Source organism: Leucopleurus acutus (genome assembly GCF_964270905.1).
Source record: "Leucopleurus acutus genome assembly, chromosome: 8".
NCBI classification, from domain to species: Eukaryota; Metazoa; Chordata; class Mammalia; order Artiodactyla; family Delphinidae; genus Leucopleurus; species Leucopleurus acutus.
This window is the reverse complement of record NC_139151.1, coordinates 86,301,175-86,320,689: the sequence shown is the minus strand read 5'-3', so window position 1 is coordinate 86,320,689 and position 19,515 is coordinate 86,301,175. Positions and strand designations below refer to the sequence as shown.

The window sequence follows — 19,515 nt, the reverse complement described above, 5'->3', positions numbered from 1 at the left end:
AAATTCAAGGTGTGATCACCTATGTTAATTAGAAGCCCTGGTTGCTTTTGGCAAGGTCATCAGACATTAGTTTGAGCTTCTGGTCAACTTCAAGGCTAAGGAGTTTTTTACATCCTTTCCTTGTGCTTTCTTTAGGCTCCTTTCCAAATCTGTATCCACAGAAGGAGCCTCTTGTTCAGTGCCTGAGTTGGGAAGGCTTCTGCCACTTACCAAAGTTACCTCCTAGATCCTACAGACTTGGGTCCCCCTTGTACCTGTACCTTAACAAAGTCTTAATGAGCACCTAATGACTATTGGGTCCAGGGGTAGATACAGGCCCTTCCCTTGCAGAGTTTAAAGTCTAGTGGGGAAGACATTCAGACATCAAGGAGACAATCTGAATGTGATGAAATGTGAAGTGCAGGATATTACAGGCATGAAAAGTAGGTTGGGGGCTCAAGATAGGATTACTCAAAGAAATGAAATCAGAGTCAATTAAGATTTCAGGTTCTAATGTAAGAAGTAATACAGTTCTAGAACGCCATGAACTGCGACTGGCTCTTAAAAAGGGGGAAATGGATCATGAAAAAGGATGTAGTCCACTTGTGGGCTGTGCCACGTTTACATAGAGCACCGTGAATCAATCTGTCTCAATAAGCTACCAGTTTGAGAAATGCACATTCTTCTCTTAAGAAGGAATTTTCCTGGTGAGAGGTTTACCCTTCTGTGGTGATTGAATGACTCAGTTTATCACTTGTGAAATAAACATATAAAACTAGTTAAGAGGAGATTGGGCAGTCAATCTGGTAGAATCAGCAGGGACTGAACAGTTGACAGATCGATAGCCACATATTTAGCGGCGTATTAGAAGGAACCAAAGAAAGAAAAAACACAAGTCATCTAGGAGGCCCTGAGATGCTTCCTTGGGCTTTATTGTTAAACTAAAGCAATAAAACAGCCGGTTACTTTTACCAGCAAAAGAGGCTTAACCGGGAGCAAAGAAGAATTGCAATTTGGAACATGCAACTATGGTGAAACATGTGCAAATCTGGTAAAGCAAAGGAGGGGCGACTCTTTTATGGAGGAGAAGGGGAAGTTGGGAGGGACTGTTATAAACAAAAGTCCATTGGAGGAAACTGGGAGTTCAAAGTCTAGGGGCTTTTCATTGGCTGAGTTGTGACAGTCTCTCACTGGCTGAACTGTTGCCAGACAAGTGGAAATTTTTCTTCTTCCTGCTCAGGGTGGTAAAGTAGGGTCTCTCCCTGCTGGGGATGCAAAGTATGTCTCTTCCTGTTGGTCTGTGCGTGAGAGCTCTCCCTTCTGGTCCTCTGACTCCATTGTAGCGGGGTTTCCGTTCATTAATTTTTACAGGTGATGGGAGCCATTTAGAAGCATGATGTTGACCAACCTTTGAAACAGATTAGTGGTTAAGCAAAGACATTGCTTTAGCCTGTGTTTATCTAGAGCTTCCCTCAAAGCTGGAAGAAGGAAGGAAGGGTGGCGTCGAAGAATTCTGCCTGCATCTCAGTAAGGGAGGCTGAGAAGCAAGTATTCGAGCATACTGCCTCTCTGGACAGAACTCTAGAAGGAGAGGAGTGGATATTGATAGAAACTCTCAGTATCTGCCGCCTTGCCTCTTAGGCTTATGATAAACATCAAATAAGATACTTAGCCTGGGATCTGCTACTACACTAGCTTTCTATTGTTGCTGTAACAAATTGAGACAAATTGAGTGTTTTAAAGCAGCACAGATTTATTTGTTTTCTTATAATTCTGCAGATCAGAAACGAAAATGGGTCTCACTGGGCTAAAATCAAGGTGTCAGCAGGTCTGTGTCCATTTCTGAAGGCTCTAAAGAATAGTTTGTTTCTTTGCTTTTTCCAGCTTCCAGAAGCTGTCCACGCATTCCTTGGCGCATGGCCCCTTCCTCCATCTTCAAAGCCAGCAATGTTGGACTGGGTCTTTCTCATGTTGCCATTTCTCTAGCTCTCTCTCTCTCACCTGCCTTCTTCTACTTTTAAGAATCCTGGTGATTATATTGGTCCCACTTGAATAATCCAGAATAAACTCTCCATCTCAAGTTCAGTTAATTAGCAACCTTAATTCCCTTTGGCCGTGTAACTGACATAGTCACAGGTTCTGGGGATTAGGACATGGGCATTTTGGGGGAGTGGGCATTATTCTGTATCTGTATTATTATGCTGGTACACAATAAAAAGTCAATCAATGGTCCTTATTTATTACCAGTACTCTTAGTAACTTCCTTCTCAAGTGTGAAGTTACCTACTGGCCTTCATTCTTCAAATGCAGGACTGAAGCCTCAGCTCTGGTAGATTTTAGAAAGTCTTCCTGACTGGCTCAGGGGGGCAGGGACGTGGCCAGACCCCACCTGGAGGGCTGTGTCTGGTCTAGGAGGAACATTGTAATGGGATGTAAATGGTTTGAGGTGCTGCAACCAGGATGGTGAGGAATTTGAGGAAGAGAAAAATCTGGGCAGAGAGGAGAGCTTCCTTCATGTGCCTGGAAGGCTGGTGGGTGGAGGAGGAATTAGGCTGCACGTATTACAAGCGTGTTGTGATTAAGAGCATGCACCTTGCACAGGTAGAGCTGGGTTCACATCCCAACTCAGCCACTCACCAGCTGCCTGGCTTTGGGCAAATGACCTCACCTCTCTGATCTCCAGTTTTTCATCTATAAAGAAGGAATAATAATAGTATCAACCTCGTGAAAGTGTTTCGAGTCGTCAATGAGATAGTGCATGTGAAGTGTCTAGTACATTGCCTGGTGCTAACTACTATTATTATTAACTGGTTCCACAGGGTAGAAAAATAACCAGTGGGTGGAAGCTACAGGGAAACAGATTTAGGCTCATGGGAGGGAAGAGGAAGAGCTTTGTAATAGTCAAAGCTGTCCAATGGTGAGATGATGAGACGTGTGACGTCAAAAGCTCTCCTTCACTGCACCTGTTTGGGTGTTGACTAGACATCAGCGCATGGACTGACGACACCAAAGTCAGCTGGGTGCTTTCTAAAAAGTGGGACGTCTAGGACCCACCTGATGTGCTGAATTGGGATATTGAGGGATGGGGCTTAGAGATCTGCGGGGTTTTTTAAAATTAATTTATTTATCTTTATATTTATTTTTGGCTGTGTTCGGTCTTCGTTTCTGTGCGAGGGCTTTCTCTAGTTGCGGCAAGCGGGGGCCACTCTTCATCGCGGTGCACGGGCCTCTCACTATCACGGCCTCTCTTGTTGCGGAGCACAGGCTCCAGACGCGCAGGCTCAGTAGTTGTGGCTCACGGGCCTAGTTGCTCCGTGGCACGTGGGATCTTCCCAGAGCAGGGCTCGAACCCATGTCCCCTGCATTGGCAGGCAGATTCTCAACCACTGCACCACCAGGGAAGACCCGGTTTTTAAATAGACTTAATTTTTAAAGAAAATTTATAGAAAGTTTAAAAGTTAAAGTTTTTAGAAACTTTACAGTTTTAGATTCACAGCAAAATAGAGCAGCTGGTACAGAGAGTTCCCATTGACCCCCTTTTCCCACATGTGGACATCTTCCCTCACTAACAATACCCCACCACCGCAGTGGTACGTTTGTTACAATTGACAGACCTACACTGACACGTCATTGTCATCCAAAGTCCATAGTTTATATTAGGTGTCACTCTTGGTGTTGTACATTCTACGGGTTTAGAGAAATGTACAATGACATGTATCTGCCATTATAGTATCATATAGATACCGGTTTTACTGCCCCCAAAACTCCTCTATGCTCTGTGTTTTCATCCGACCCCTGGCAAACACTGATCTTTTTACTGCTTGCCTAGTTTGCCTTTTCCAGAATGTCATATAGTTGGAATCATACAGCAAGTAGCCTTTTCAAACTGGCTTCTTTCACTGAGTTATATGCATTTAAGTTTCCTCTGTGTCTTTCATGGCTTGATAGTTCATTTCTTTTCTATTAGCACTGAATAATACTGTATTATCTGAATATACCACAGTTTATTTATCCATTCACATAATGAAGGGCATCATGGTTGCTCCCAAGTTTTGGCAATTATGAATAGAGCTGCTCTAAGCATCCGTGTGTAGCTTTTTGTATTTTGGAGATCAAAAGTAATCCAGAGACGGATTTGGGGCTCCAGACCAGATAATCAGGACAAACCAGATAATTTGTCTGAGGTTGAGATTGAGGGAAGACTGAAAGCTTCCCTGGTTCTGAAATTCTAGAATTCCACGTAGTTCTTGCATCAGGCTTTGGTTTGGACTAGGCATTAACCTTCTCTCTGGACTTTTCTCCCCCAAACCAAAATCATTCTCTTGATCAAAGGATCAGTGTCGATGTTTGTGGTTAGCACAAAGTTATCTAATATAAAGAGCAATTTTTCTCGTTCTGGAGACAGAGAGTGGGCTGACCTGTTCTTCCAAGTTCAAGACTGCCTGGGTTCAAATCCAGACTCTGCTACCCACTAACTGTGACATTGGGCAAATCTTTTAACCAACCTGTGCCTCATTTTCCCCTTCAGTAAAGGTTGCTAATAATATATTTACCTCCTGAGATTCTCGTGGGTATTAAATGAGTTCATACACATAAAACGTTTAGAAAGAGCATGTCTAACTGCCTGGTACAAAGTAAGCTTTGCATGAACATTACTTGCTGTCATTATTGTCATCATCATCATTTTTATCCTTATTATTACAAGTTACCAGACATGTGAGTGCCTCTGAAGTGATGAGTCCTTCCTGGTGAAGAAGTGGGGGAGCTGGAGTGACCCTTGGAGGCATCTCACACCAGCCTGTGCTTCCTGCACGCTGTGGTTGCCTGAGGGGAGGAGCCACTTCAGTGGATGCCAGTCCGCTCTGGTACACCTGAGGCCGCAGTGGGGCGTGGGCGTCCAGGAGCATGGATTGTCCAAGACGGGCAACAAGGTGATGGCTTTCCAGAGCTCACAATGCCTTTTCCTTCCCCTAGGGGCGCACTCCTCTGTTGTCCTTCTCCAGGAGCTAGGATCACATGTCCCATAAGTTGCTAGTGCCTGGGCAGAGACGGAAGTTTTGTTGTGTCCGTCACTCTGCAAACATCCCTAGAGAGGATGTAGCCAAAGGACCCTGGACTCAAAGGCAGAGTGCAGCACAGGTTTAATTCTGGCTGCTTGACCACCTGGTTCAAATTCCAGTTCTGCTGCTTCTGAACTTGGGAGAGCTTCAGAGCCTCCATTTCTTTTTTTATTTTTAACATCTTTATTGGAGTATAATTGCTTTACAATGGTGTGTTAGTTTCAGAATCTCCATTTCTAAGATGGACTAATTCTTTTCCTCTCAGGGGTGTCATGAGGAAATATGTCAATGGGTGTGAAAATATTTTGTGAACTATGCATATTTTAAGTTATTATTAACTTATCTGTTTAAAGGTCAACAGATGAAATGTTGGTTATTATTTATAATTTAAAAGATGAACACAGAGTGAAGTAAGTCAGAAAGAGAAAAACAAATACCGTATGCTAACACATATATATGGAATCTAAAAAAAAATGGTTCTGAAGAACCTAGGGGCAGGACAGGAATAAAGACACAGACGTAGAGAATGGACTTGAGGACACGGTGAGGGGGAAGGGTAAGCTGGGATGAAGTGAGAGAGTGGCATGGACATATATACACTACCAAATGTAAAACAGATAGCTAGTGGGAAGCAGCCGCATAGCACAGGGAGATCAGCTCGGTGCTTTGTGACCACCTAGAGGGGTGGGAGGGAGATGCAAGAGGGAGGAGATATGGGGATATATGTATATGTATAGCTGATTCATTTTGTTATACAGCAGAAACTAACACACCATTGTAAAGCAATTATACTTCAATAAAGATGTTAAAAAAATAAAATAGGGCTTCCCTGGTGGCGCAGTGGTTGAGAGTCCGCCTGCCGATGCAGGGGACACGGGTTCGTGCCCCGGTCCGGGAAGATCCCACGTGCTGCGGAGTGGCTGGGCCCGTGAGCCATGGCCGCTGAGCCCGTGAGCCATGGCCGCTGAGCCTGCATATCTGGAGCCTGTGCTCCGCAACGGGAGAGGCCATAACAGTGAGAGGCCCACGTACCGCAAAAAAAAAAAAAAAAAAAAAAGGAGAGGTCAGGACACTGGATGTGAACTTTGCTACTGCCCCAGGCAGTTCTGAAGTCACTGAGTTCAAAACTCTGTGGCCTCAACAGGGTTTCTTGAGGCTAGCAATTTTCTTTTTCCTTTCTTTTTTAATTTGGCGGCTATGTTCACATGTGTGTTCAATTTCTGAAAATTAATCAAGCTAGTTACTTAAGGTCTATGTGCTTTTTTGTGTGCACCTTAGACTTGAATAAAGACTTTAAAAATAAACAAGCAAACTAAATAAATTATGGTGTTAGAAGTAAATATATATTATATTTCTAGCTTGGACCCCAAATGGCTGATTCCAATGGCGGTGGATTTGCCAACAAAAGAACAGGTACTAATTTGACCCAGAAAACACCTTATATTTGGGGAACATGTAAAGGTCTCCTTCAGGTGAGACAAAAGCAGTGGGGCTTCTGGGTAGCCCAGGTTACAAGAGAGTGGTCTCACAGGCCAAAAAAAGAAATTCCTGGTCTTTGCCTCTGCTTTTCCATGCCCATAACTGCAAAGTACTCTCACACACAGTTTATCTTCCAAAAGAAGATTCCCTGAAGGCTCGTCCCTTTGTGTTCCTCTTTTATCTTATTTTATTTATTTATTTTATTTTTTATTTTTTTGCGGTACGCGGGCCTCTCACCGTTGTGGCCTCTCCCGTTGCGGAGCACAGGCTCCGGACACGCAGGCTCAGCGGCCATGGCTCACGGGCCCAGCCGCTCCGCGGCATGTGGGATCTTCCCGGACCAGGGCACGAACCCGTGTCCCCTGCATCGGCAGGCGGACTCTCAACCACTGCGCCACCAGGGAAGCCCTCTCCCCTCTTTTTATTTGGCTTCTGGGTGTGGTTCTGGTCAGGACCTGTGTGGAGAAGTTTTTCCCAGCAAGTCTTGTTCTTCAGGATAGATCTGAGAAGCTCCTTCTCACTGGGGTGTCAGTGAATGCTTTTCCCTGGATTTCTGGCTTTAATCTGGCCTCCTGCGGGGATACAAAGGAACAGGTCTCTCTGGAGAAGGAATTTCAAGGCCTCTGGGAGCCAGAAGCGGGTGACTCTGAAGAGCAATAGAGAAACCTTAAAGAAGCCCTGAAGCCTCAGCCCACGGTGTGGCCTTTTGAACGCCAGCCCTGGGAGAACTGACCACTGGCATGGTCACGGTGGTGACTTGCCTTCTTGCTTGGAACTAACACTGTGTTTCGTGCTTGTCTGCTTGGTCTAAAAGGTGAGGAAAGGCCCACAGACAGACTGCTCTGCTCACAAAGAGAGAGAGGACTGCGCTGAAGAAAAGCAATTGTAGGGTGTGACCAAAACGCCCAGAAAGTCTCAGCTACTGGACGCCTCACCCAGTTCTGCTGGTGCCTGAAGGCCCTGCAGCTAATTAGGCCACTTAATCAACATTCCAGCCGCTCCCCTGTCTGGGGGACTGATTGGGAAGGCTCAGTCTGGGAAGCTTCTGGGGCTAGAGAAAGAAATTCTCAGGCCTCAGGGCCAAATCCAGAGCTCTGTTAATCAAGGGAGCACCTTAAAATCAGAATCCCATTGGGAAGGGAATAAATGCCCAGGCTCTTTGGTTGAAAGATCACATTTTGGAGAATCCAAATTTAGGGATGTTGATCTTGGCAATTGAGTACTAAGGCGTCTTCCTTTGTCCTCATCAGTTTCCCCTGAAGGTCACGTTAACTGAGCCCAGATTGGTTCATGGCTCCACCCTCCCCCAAGAATGCTGGAATCCCTGGAGCCACCACGTTTGGGCAGGGCAGCTGGATCAAAACCAGCAGCAGGGAAGGGCCAGCCCTGGGTGGTGCTGACCCACCCCTTCCTGCCACCCACTGGTTTTTCTAATGCAGGTGTTTGTGCTTTTGCGCTCTTCTCTCTTCTTCTCAGATTTCCTAGTCTTTGAGAATACTACCCTCTAGAACTGTGTCACACAGAACCTGTGACTAGAACATGTTTTTCATTCATTCATTCATTCATTTATGTATTTAAACATACAATAATTGAGCATCTACTATATGCCAGAAACCATGCTGAGTGGGGGGAAGACAGAGTCAAGTAAGTCAAGATCTTGCCTTCAAAGAGTTTATATTCGAGGGCTTCCTTGGTGGAGCAGTGGTTGAGAATCTGCCTGCTAATGCAGGGGACACGGGTTCGAGCACTGGTCTGGGAGGACTCCACATGCCACGGAGCAACTAGGCCCGTGAGCCACAACTACTGAGCCTACGTGTCTGGAGCCTGTGTTCCGCAACAAGAGAGGCCGCGATAAGTGAGAGGCCCGCGCACCGCGATGAAGAATGGCCCCCGCTCGCTGCAACTAGAGAAAGCCCTCACACAGAAACGAAGACCCAACACAGCAAAAATAAATAAATTAATTAATAAACTCCTACCCCCAACATCTTCTTTAAAAAAAAAAAAGGAAAAACAAGAAAGAAATTCACTAATCAAATAATAGAACTATTATTCTTAAAAAAAAAAGAAGAGTTTATATTCTAGTGGGGAAACAGACAAGTAAATTGTGATAAATACCTTGAGAGAGGTAAGCACAGGTAAGCTCGGGTAAGCTGCAGAAGGAGCGTCCAAAAGGCAAATTTGGGAGTCAACAAAGACTTCCCGAGGGAAGTCACACTTGAATTGAGTTTTGAAGAAGAAATAGAAATTAGTCTATGAAGGCTGGGTTGGAGGGTAGGGTGGGGAGGACATCTTAGCCGGAAGAGATGGTTTGCCTCAAGGCAAACTGATTGGGGCCAAGTTCCGTGTGGCTCAAACCCAGAGTGCATGCCCCAGGAATCTCCTCCAGTTGATTGAAGTTATGTGAAGTTTTCAAATGTATTTTCATGTTGTTCTGTGAACCAGAGCGGGTGGCGGTTACTTCAGAATCGACATGCCTCTGGGGACTGGGCTGGCCAGTGTGCTCCTAGGCCATGGCTCAATCTTTACTTTTCGAAAGGGTTCCCAATTTGGGAAGATCAAACACCCCCATCCCAGTCTGTCTCTTGGGCCTGGAGGTTTACTGTGCCTTGGTGTCTTATTTCTGTTTTGGGTGGTGAGCCTTTCTGGAAATGGGCAATTCCACTGGGTCAAGGCCAACTTAAGTCTCCACCCTGGGGAGGACTTCACAAAAGTCCAAAGGTTTTATACTTGAGACTGTATTCCTGATGCTCTTTGAGAGGTAGTCTAGGCCATTCCACAGTGTGGAAGCCTACAGCAGTGGGAACTTCCCAGGCTCCCACCCACTTGGACCCCCTTCTAGAACTTTCTTTTTGTAAAAAGCACAAATACCATTTGTTGCTAAAGTGACTTATTAAAACTCAACAGTAGCTAAGCTATCTGAATGGTCATTTTGCACCATTTTGGGCATTTAAGACAAAGAAAGCAAACTAAAATTGAATATCAATCATATGTTAGATGCTGTTGGTGCTTTCATAAGTATTATCTTATTGAAGGCTCTGTAATGACCCAGTGAGTTGAATGTTATTGTCCAAGAGATTAAATGAATGCCTTGTCCCAGCCACAGCTGGAAAAGGTAGATTTTAACCAAGAATCCGATGACCACGTTATTATGTAATTTCATTCCACTGAGGTGCCTTCTCTCAGCTGCTAATCAGAGCCAGTGTTTTGACTTACGGCTCTTGGCAGAGTGAGTGCGATTTTACTTATGCCCTCATGGTTTTGTCTCCCATTACTTCTTCCTTCTCTCCTACTACTTCTTGTGTGAGAACATCCAAAGTCCCACCTGACTCTCTATTTGCGATTCATGTCATTAGCCAGTTTGAGCCCCTTGGCCTGGGAAGTGATATGGAGAAAGGATTCCTTTCCCTCAATTTTTCATCTTGAATGTTCCTGTGAGTGCATCCTGTCCAGTTCCACGGGAGTTGACTATGAACGAGATAGGTGGACTCTCAGTGATTCAGTGGCGGATTTGGCTATTGGCTGGTCCCAGTGCCAGTTCACCTGGTTGACTATATTCCCACGGCATTGACCTGCCCACCTTAGAAGTCTAGACTGAGAATTGGTCAAGCGTGGATGGGGGATTAAGATGATGCCTGTGTCTGAATTGTATACTGAATTTGACCCCAAACTCAGCTTTAGTAGCACTAGAAAAACATGTTTATGTAGCAGAGACAGGAAAGGTAAAAACGGAGCTAAAGACATAAAGAAATGGTTGTCACTGTTATTATTGGTTTGTCTCTTATCTCTAAGTCACCCATGATCTCTAAGCTCATTCAGTGCTGGATAGAATAGAAAGGAGGCTGCATCTCTGGAACTGAAGGCTATTGATTACCACCTCCCACCCCAGGAGAATTAGAGAATCACAGAATTTTAGAATGTTAAAGAATTTCTAATCCAGCCCTCTTATTTTACAGATTAAGAGCCTGGGACCTCAAATATAAAAATCTGCCCAAACTGATACCTAAACCCCATTGGTATTTCATATTAAGAGTGTGTTTTTATCATTTCGTAGTGCCGGGTGAAGAGACTGGTTGTTGGAAATTCCCAGCTGTTTTAGAGTTCCAGTCCCTTTTCCTGTGGGTGTGACATTCTTTAGGGAACCAGGGAATTCCCAGATATGGGACAGTCACAACTGTAATCAGCGTTTTGTGGTGCTTGGAGCTGACAGCACTGGTATTTCCGGCATTCTTTTTCAAATACCTTGACCACCTTGGGGGAAGGCCCCATCAACAAACACTATTTTTGCTCTTGAGGGTCTGACCTAGTGTCCCCTCATTAGGGCCATTTCTGGACATTGTCTCTTCTGTGCCTCTGAGGTCTTTAGAGTTGGGTAGCAGAGGGTCAGATGGGTGATGCCCATTGCAGACCTCACATCCTCCAGGCAAAAACACACCGGTTGCTTCTAGGTTCCTTGGGGAACATTCTGTTGTCACCTCATTGAACCAGCGAAGGAGGAAACATAATTTGGTGCCAGTTAAGTTGACACAGAAGTGTGCAGGCAGGAAATCCGAATCCAGCACCACATCTAATGAGCCTGTTATTAGAGGCTCTTGGCAGAGCAAGGGAAAGCAAATGCAAATGCAAAGCAGGTCCTGAGAGCTGTTGAAAATTTAGCACCAGCCCCGTTGCACGTTCCCTTTGGAGTCACAGAGGATGTTTTGCATGATAAGCTGAGCTTGACTTTGAAACAGGACTCACATGGATTTGTGTGAGAAAGACGGGGCAGTGACTGCAAAATTAACAGCTGTTTAAACAGTTTAGTGGAGAAGCTAAGGCTGAAGGCAATTATAGGCTCATGGTTCAAGTTTAAACTATACAAACAGCTCTCCCATCGCATGGCCTTACTTTGCTGGGCAATGGAGAGAGATGTGGCCTAATTGGCTTATACTGTATTAAATAATTATATTGCTAAATCTTCCATCCGGAAGGCACCCGGGTAGAAATAGAGGTGGTGAACAGTGTGGGGAGAGCATTAGGCTTGATGGATTTGGTATAACCAAGCCATGCCTGGGCTTTCAAAATCCTTATTTCTTGGTTCCGTCTGCATGGCCACAAGTTGTAGGGAGAGAACATTCATGAGGGAATAAGTGTGCACATTCGAAATAACTTATTGTCTTTATACAGTGGACCTACCCAGATCAGGCCTTGCCCTTTCTGTTCATTGCCAAAGAAGTAAATCTGCAGGCTGTCGTGACCTCGGGCCTCCTCCTGTGTCCAACTCACCTTTCTCTGATATCCATTTCTTTTGCTTGGAACTGGGACAGTCACTGAATCTCCACCATATTCATGATGGTAATGGGATGCAGCATTACTGCCTTGACTCTTATTTGAATCAGTGCCTGTGCTAAAAACCAATGCGTGGACACCAAGATTGGCATCTGGTGGGAGCTTCGGTCTCTGGTTTGGACCAACAGATTTCCAAATTGTGTGTATGCCATTTATTTGCTAAGCTCTGGACAAACTGCATAGGTAATTTAGGAGACCCCTTATTCCTCCAGGTTTCTGTTCAAATGTCCCCTTATCACGAAGCCCTCCTTCTCTGACCACTGGATGCAAAATAACTCTGCCTTCTTCCCACCTGTCACCCACTTCCTAGCACATTATCTCCTCTTGAAATATATTTATTCGTTTATTTGTTATCCCACTAAAATGTACAGCCCGTGAGAGCAAGGGCTTTGTCTATTTTGTCTATTGTGATATTTTATCACCTAGAGTAGCATGGGGCCTGTAATATATGGCTAATGGGAATTTGTGGAACAGATGCAGAATGGTATGAGGGGTGCTAGGTGGTATGCTGCCAGTCTACTGTAGAAGGGCCTGGTTCCCAGGAGAAAGCACAGTGCCCTCTATAGCTGCTCTCCAATTCTTAATTTCTTTGAGCAAACATTTATCAAGTGCTTGGGACCAGGTGTTAAAGGTGCTCTTAGGGTTCAAATATTGGTAGAGCATGTAGACATTTAAATTAAATCCATCCTTTAAGATCCAGCTCTGGTATCAGCCCCTCCTGGGGGCCTTTCTTGAACAGGCTTCTTCCCCAAAGCTAGGTTAGGCACCATTCTTACCGTGTCCCATAGCATCCTGTACAGGGCCTTATCGTGGCCCATAGGTAAAGCAGACAAGTACCACGCAACGTGCTTTGTGTTTCCCCTTAAGAGCTCCTTAAGCGCGAGGATTACACCTTACTCATCACTGGCTATGGTGTTGGACACACAGAGTCCTCAGTAAACACCAGTTATCCTTGTTATCACTGCTGTTACTATGTGCATTCAGTAACCAGCATTCACATAGCTGTGGACGTGTGTGATCTTATTTGAAAAACTATATCTGTTCTAGGGATGTAAAGAAAGTTGTTAAAAGAGTCAATCCTAAGAGTTCTCATCACAAGGAAAAAATTGTTTTCTCTTTCTTTAATTTTGTACATATATTAGATGATGGATGTTTTCTAAACTTACCGTGATAATCACTTCATGTTGTATGTAAATCAAATTATTATGCTGATCTCCCTGTGCTATGCGGCTGCTTCCCACTAATGACCACCTAGAGGGGTGGGATAGGGAGGGTGGGAGGGAGACACAAGAGGGAGGAGATATGGGGATATATGTACATGTATAGCTGATTCACTTTGTCGTACAGCAGAAACTACCACACCACTGTAAAGCAATTATACTCCAATAAAGATGTTAAAAAAATTATCACGGTGCTCACCTTAAACTTATACAGTGCGGGGTGTCAATTATATCTCAATAAACCTGGAAGGAAAAAGCCCAGAATTATAGGAAGAAATAAAGAGCATTGGAAATGGTGAATATAAAATAAAGCAAAACCAAAACTATATCTGTTCTTCTGAAGATATATAAGGCTTAGAAGCAGCTCTGTATTATGCTATACAATATTATTTAATGTTACGTTCTATAATAGTCTCCATTTCAAGCTCTCCTTGTGTTCTGGGGGATGCAGGGATCACTTAGACTGGTCTAGGATCTTTACAAAGAGTTCTCCGGGGACTCCCTGCATCCCCAGAGGCCAGCCAAGGCTCTGATGTACTTTAATAATGATTTTCTATGTGCAGAGGTTAGGAGCGCCTCTGAGCCTGGAACACATGTTTAACTTCAAGAGGGCAAGTGACAGGCTTCTCTCAGTACTTGTGGGTTCGTGACATTTTGATGCTGCCACTTTGATGCGGCAGTTTTGATTCAGGGCTTCAGGGACATTTTGTCATGGCTTAAAAGACAAATCATTAAACATACAGCGATTTTGTGCAACTAAGAAGTGTGGCCAGTAGGCATCCGGCCACACTGCTGGATCGGGTGTGTACGTTAACCTAATATTTGTGTGTTTTCACTTGGACACGGCTGCCTTGATGCTTGACACTTTCATCACATCACGTGGATCCTGCCAGGATGTCTGGTTTAAATACGTGTGAGTCTCACTGAAATACCAACCACGTGCCTGATTCTAACTTCGGTGGCAGGAGGGCTTCGAATGAAGCAGAAGGCAGGGGATTCCGCTCTCAAGGGGCTCCTAGAGTTTTTGCCAAGGGCTGGCTAACGAACGCATTCACCACTTCTGAACGCGTACGGCCCCCATTCTCCGTTGGCAGCTTCCTGGTTTACAGCTTCAGATTACTGGCTGGAGAAGTGTTTAAAAAATATAAAAAGATCCTAATGCAAGCATAGAAATATGGTCTATCCATGTTAAAAAGATGGTTTTGATCATTTTCCCTGCTGTGCTGTAAAAAGAACTTTTCCGTCTGTTTCACTTGGTGACGGGAGGAAGTGGTACTTACTGCTCACCGGTCAGAAAGCCCCCGTCTGCTTGCTGTGAGCTTCACGCCCTATTTTCTTCTTTAGACTGTCTGAGCGATCATTAACACACACGTATGCCAGATAGAGATCGCCCCCAGACTAACTAGATGAGTAGAATATTAGGCCATTAAGGGAAGCCCAAGAAGCTTATATTTTGACTAATGTTATCATCTGGGCGTTCTACCAGACCATGTCACATTATTCCTAGTTTTAAAATATTCTGTTATTTATTTATTTATAATTTTTATTTTTTATTGAAGTATAGTTGATTTACAATGTTGTGTTAGTTTCAGGTGCACAGCAAAGTGATTCAGTTATACATATACATATATCCATTCTTTTTCAGATTCTTTTCCCATATAGGTCATTACGGACTATTGGGAAGAGTTCCCTGTGCTATACAGTAGGTCTTTGTTGATTATCTATTTTATATATAGTAGTGTGTATATGTTAATCCCAAACTCCTAATTTATCCCCCCCGACCTTTCCCTTTGGTAATCATAAATTTGCTTTCTAAATCTGTAAATCTGTCTCTGTGTTGTAAATAAGTTCATTTGTATCGTTTTATTCTGGAAGCAAGTATATTAGGCAGCCTGTTATGAAAAAGTAAGTCTTGTGTTGGGTCCCTGGTCTTGACTCTGAGACTCTGGAAGCTAAGCTTGGTGTCTTGAAAGAACGATGGTGCAACTGGGTGGGTCCCCGAACTTAAATGTCACGCTTGTCGTGAATGTTCCCTGGAGAAAGGAACCACTTGTGTTGGCTGCCATGCCAGGCCCCCAACATACATTATCATGTTTAACTTCCACAAGGTAGGCCTCGAGCCCTTCTTTCTATAAACAACACAGCTAGCAAGTGATAGAGTCATGATTTGAACCCAGGCTCTCTGTTTCCAAAACCCACACCATTTCCATTATAACCAGTGATTCCAGACCACTAACCTGAAGAGTTCTGTTGGTTCCAAAGGAAGATCTCCCCAGTCTGTGGTGAGAATATCTGGGTGAAGCTGACACCTGCCCATCCGGGAAGGTATTGTCATTTATTCGGAGACTGTGACTTGTCTTTCTAGGTGTTAAAGAACTTGTTTTGTTTGTTTGTCACGTGACGGTGGTTGTAAATGGCAGCTAACAAAGGCGTCCTAAGACGTCAAAGTGAAAACTTGGCCTCCTATGTTGGTCCCCAAGCTTAAATTTGAAATCTTACTGGCCTGGGAAGTGACATAGCTGGAAAAAAAGGCAGTATACTCATTATCCTGGCAAGGGCTCCATTGGCAGAGTCTTAGCATAGCTTGGGTTCACATGGGGTTTTTCTGGAAGAGGGCTGGGGTGCCTCTACGGGTGAAGGTGATTGCATGCTTCTTAAAGCCATACTTCTTTGACACGGGGTAGCGTGACTATTGGCAGCTTAGAGGAGTCCTGATAATGCAAGTGACCTTTTAAAAACCACAATGGAATGAATTTTTTTTTACTAGATAAAGCATCTTTTCCAAAAGAGAGGTAGAACTTGGACTGCTAGCATTTATGATTTTCTGTGTCCAGAATGGGGAAGGCTTGAGCTCAGAGGCATTTAATTTAGCAGTGACTTAGGCTGCGACGCTCCTGGCCTTGGATTATTCAAAAGCCATCTTCTTGCTGTTGATACAAGAATGAAAGAGCTCAGGTTTTGAAGCCAGGCATATATGGAGTTTGACTATCCATTCCTTTTAGCCTGTGACCCTGGGCAAATTACTTTCTGTAAAACAGGGCAGAGATACTTGCCTCAGAGAGTTACCATGGTGGGCAACTCTTGGAGAAACCTCCCACTGCCTATGTGATGCCTTTTTCTGTGATGATACAAGATAACAGGGATAAAAGCACTTGGCATGTTGGTGTTCGGTGTGTCCTAGTAACCTGCTTATAGGCAAACTGGAATTCAGGGTGCCCTGAATTGCCCTGGTTTTTACTTTTCTGCCCATGGTTCCAGATTCCCAGCTGTGCCTGGGGAAGGCTGTTTCGCCTCCTACAACCTGAGACCCTCAAACTGCAGAGATGCCCAGTGGACTCTAAGCACTGCCTCCCCTTCTGTTTTAGTGCCAACAACATGCCCAAGCAGGTGGAAGTACGGATGCACGACAGCCACCTCAGCTCGGAGGAGCTGAAGCCCCGGCATCTGGGGCTGCGCTTGTGTGACAAGCTGGGGAAGAATCTCCTGCTCACGCTGACCGTGTTCGGTAGGTGACAGGCCTGCCCCACCCTCCCCTCTTCCCCTGGTCTCTCCTGGCTAAGTGTGGAAGCTGGTTCTGGAAGCCAGCCCTCGCCCTGGAAAGCAAGCCACATGCTCTGCCTAACTCTGCCTTTACCCAGGCACGGCTGCCTCAGTGATGCCATCTTCCCTGCCACCTGCCCTAGCCATGTTTGCCCCCTTGGGATTCTTGTGGTTCTCAGATTTCAGTATGCGTGTACATTTCCCATGGGTATGTCAGCATGCAGGTTCCCAGGCCCTACTCACAGAGACTCTGGGCCACTTGGAGTGAGACCTAGGAATCTGCATCTTAGCAAACCTTCTAGGTGATTCCAAAGCAGATGGTCAGTATACCACATTTAGAGAAGTACCTGTGTCCAGAAAAAGGCAACAGTTGCCCTAAACCCCACCAACAGGGCTCCCAAGGTCTGACCTTCTTCAAGCACCTCATTAACTTAGATTCAGTTAGCACATTGGCTAACGAGGTCCGTGTGGAAGAGGCTTGTCCCAAAGCCTTGACCCACTCCAGCCCCACCTCAAAAGCCTTACTCCCCCGCCTCTGGCCTCACCCAAGCTCTGGTTGTCCTTTCGTGTGACTGTTGATACAGACTTGGCCTTGGGCTTTCGACCAGGATTGATTGAAAATGGGGAAAATTGCGGTTTCTTATAGTGACAACCACAACTTTTCCTTTCTCAACTCCCCCTCCTTGTTCTTCAACTCTTATGAGGCTATACAGTGAAGCAATGAAGAGCCATCTACACACACACACACATACACACACACACACACACATCGTCCATGGCTTCTCCTTCGAGTCAGTCATCTTGGATGTCGGTGGACTAGAGTCAGGACTGGGAACTTGCCCCCCAGCTCAGTTCACTTAATAGAAGAAGACCACAGGTGTGGTGGGGTTTTCCAAGGGTTACCCTCCACAGAAGCAAATTTCATTCATCATAGGTTTTGAAGAAGTGTGTTTTTCACCTGTGGAAGAAAAAAAGATAAGGCTTTTGGCCATGTTACTCCCTTTGCATATCTGGCGTTAACACCATAGCCACATATCTAGGACCTCCCTCCCCCTCTTACTCCAGAAGGTAGTTTATGTTGGCCACCAGTTTGGAGAGATCCAAGGTTTTCTTGTGGAATCCCTGCGTATGCAAAGTGAAAGGCTCCTGCTAGCATCTCTGCCCAAATTGTTTCCTCCCAAATTATATATCTTTAGACACCCCCCTTGACCTCTCCTAAGATCAGCAAGTCTCAAGAGTATGTACAAGGACATAGAAGTCAAAGACAAAACTTCTTGAGGATAAGCCATGGGGAAATGATCAGGAGTCAAAGAAAATAGAAGAATAAAGAAAACACCCCAGCTTGGTCACTTAAATGTTCCTTTTATTTGGTATTCAGTTCAAAAGGGAAGAAAAACATTAAACACCATGGAATGTGGCCAGCCTAGGCTGTGAAGAGAAGCAGTATCTGGCACTGTGGATTATTTCTGCTGACAATCTGTGACTCTGCAAGTGGATGATATCCTCAAAGATGTCAGAGTCAAGTTGCCAGGTTATATTTCCCACAAAGCCTTGAGAAGGCTCTTCTCGACTCTTCTAGTGCTGCCTTTTAGAATAGTTGGAGATACAAAGTATTTTCTCACGAGTCATCAAAATCAACTTCACTTTTCTAATGGTATTTATGTTATGTGTTAGTCATCATCTGATGATGGAGAAGTATGAGGAAGGTCAATGTCATTGAACTACATCTCTAGAGCTATTCATCTGATGAGGGCAAAAGCTCAACTCATATTTTTCCCCCTTTCTTATAGGTGTCATCCTGGGGGCAGTATGTGGAGGGCTTCTTCGCTTTGCGTCTCCTATCCACCCTGATGTGGTTATGTTAATAGCCTTCCCAGGGGATATACTCATGAGGATGCTAAAAATGCTCATTCTGCCTCTAATCATCTCCAGTTTAATCACAGGTAAGACCACCTCCGTGGCAGCGGGCCAAAGCGGGTCACACTCCCACTCCAGCTTTTGGATTGACCATAGATTCTCAACTTGGTTGAATCAGTGAATGTGATCATCTGTGTCATTTCACTTCAGAGCCTTGGTTTTTCCTGTCTCTAAAATTGGGATAAGCAACCCTAAAAATGGAGTTTGCCATCTATTGGTTGGTCCATCTGTCTGTCTAGCAACAAAAGATAAAAAGGAAATAGCCGCATGTTAAAAGTGATCATATCTAGTGATTTTAATTTTTAATGTATACTTTTCTCATTTCCCAAATTGTATTTGTTCAGAAACTGACAAATACAGGTAACAAATAGAAAAAGAAATTTTCTCTTTACTACTTAATTGGGTGTAGAGGGAAGTGGGTATTAAAAATAAATGAAATACTAGATATGAAACCCTTCGAGTTTTTCAGAAGAAAGGTACCCTTAATGTATAGGTCATGTTCCCTTGTCTTTTGGCTGAAAGAGTTGTTTTATTTGAAAGAATTTTTTTCCCCTCCCTGGGCTTATACTGGTAGTTTCCTCCTTACCAAATAATATTATTCAAACAAGGTATAAATTGATGAAGTTTAGAGACTAAGCTCTGAGTTAGGGATGAAGAACTGGGCTTTGGTTTATATCTGGGTGCCAACAGGCTGGGTGACCTTGAGAAAGCTGTACCTCTGGACCATCCACCTTATGAAGGTAGTGAAGCTCTGGTAACTCTGGTAACTCCAAGAGATTCAGATGCTACAGTCTCATAGCTGGTTGATCAGTGAATCCAGTGAGGGAAAGAGCTAGGACTCAGGTTCAGGAGGATCTTATCATTCAGCCCCAGATTGAGTGAAGCTATGTTTTACTTTAAATGTTCCTTTTTAAACCAGAGAAAATTTGTTCTCCATGCCTGTTTAACAGATTGTACACTGGCCAACCTGGTAAGGAAAGCTCACTTCCGTTGGC

At 44.5% G+C, this 19,515-nt stretch overlaps 1 protein-coding gene across 2 annotated transcripts in view; it reads left to right on the top strand.

The window, feature by feature from the left end:
• Positions 1-19,515, top strand: part of SLC1A2 (solute carrier family 1 member 2) — a 102,481-nt gene that overhangs the window by 26,919 nt on the left and 56,047 nt on the right. For both annotated transcript variants that reach the window (XR_014326390.1, XM_082844945.1), the window contains exons 2-4: positions 14,709-14,765; positions 16,429-16,568; positions 18,394-18,546. Coding sequence is in view for 1 of the 2 variants with exons in the window: in XM_082844945.1 (XP_082701071.1) it covers positions 14,709-14,765; positions 16,429-16,568; positions 18,394-18,546 (350 nt within the window). In the remaining variant the exon portion in view is untranslated. The remainder of the gene's footprint in view (positions 1-14,708; positions 14,766-16,428; positions 16,569-18,393; positions 18,547-19,515) is intronic.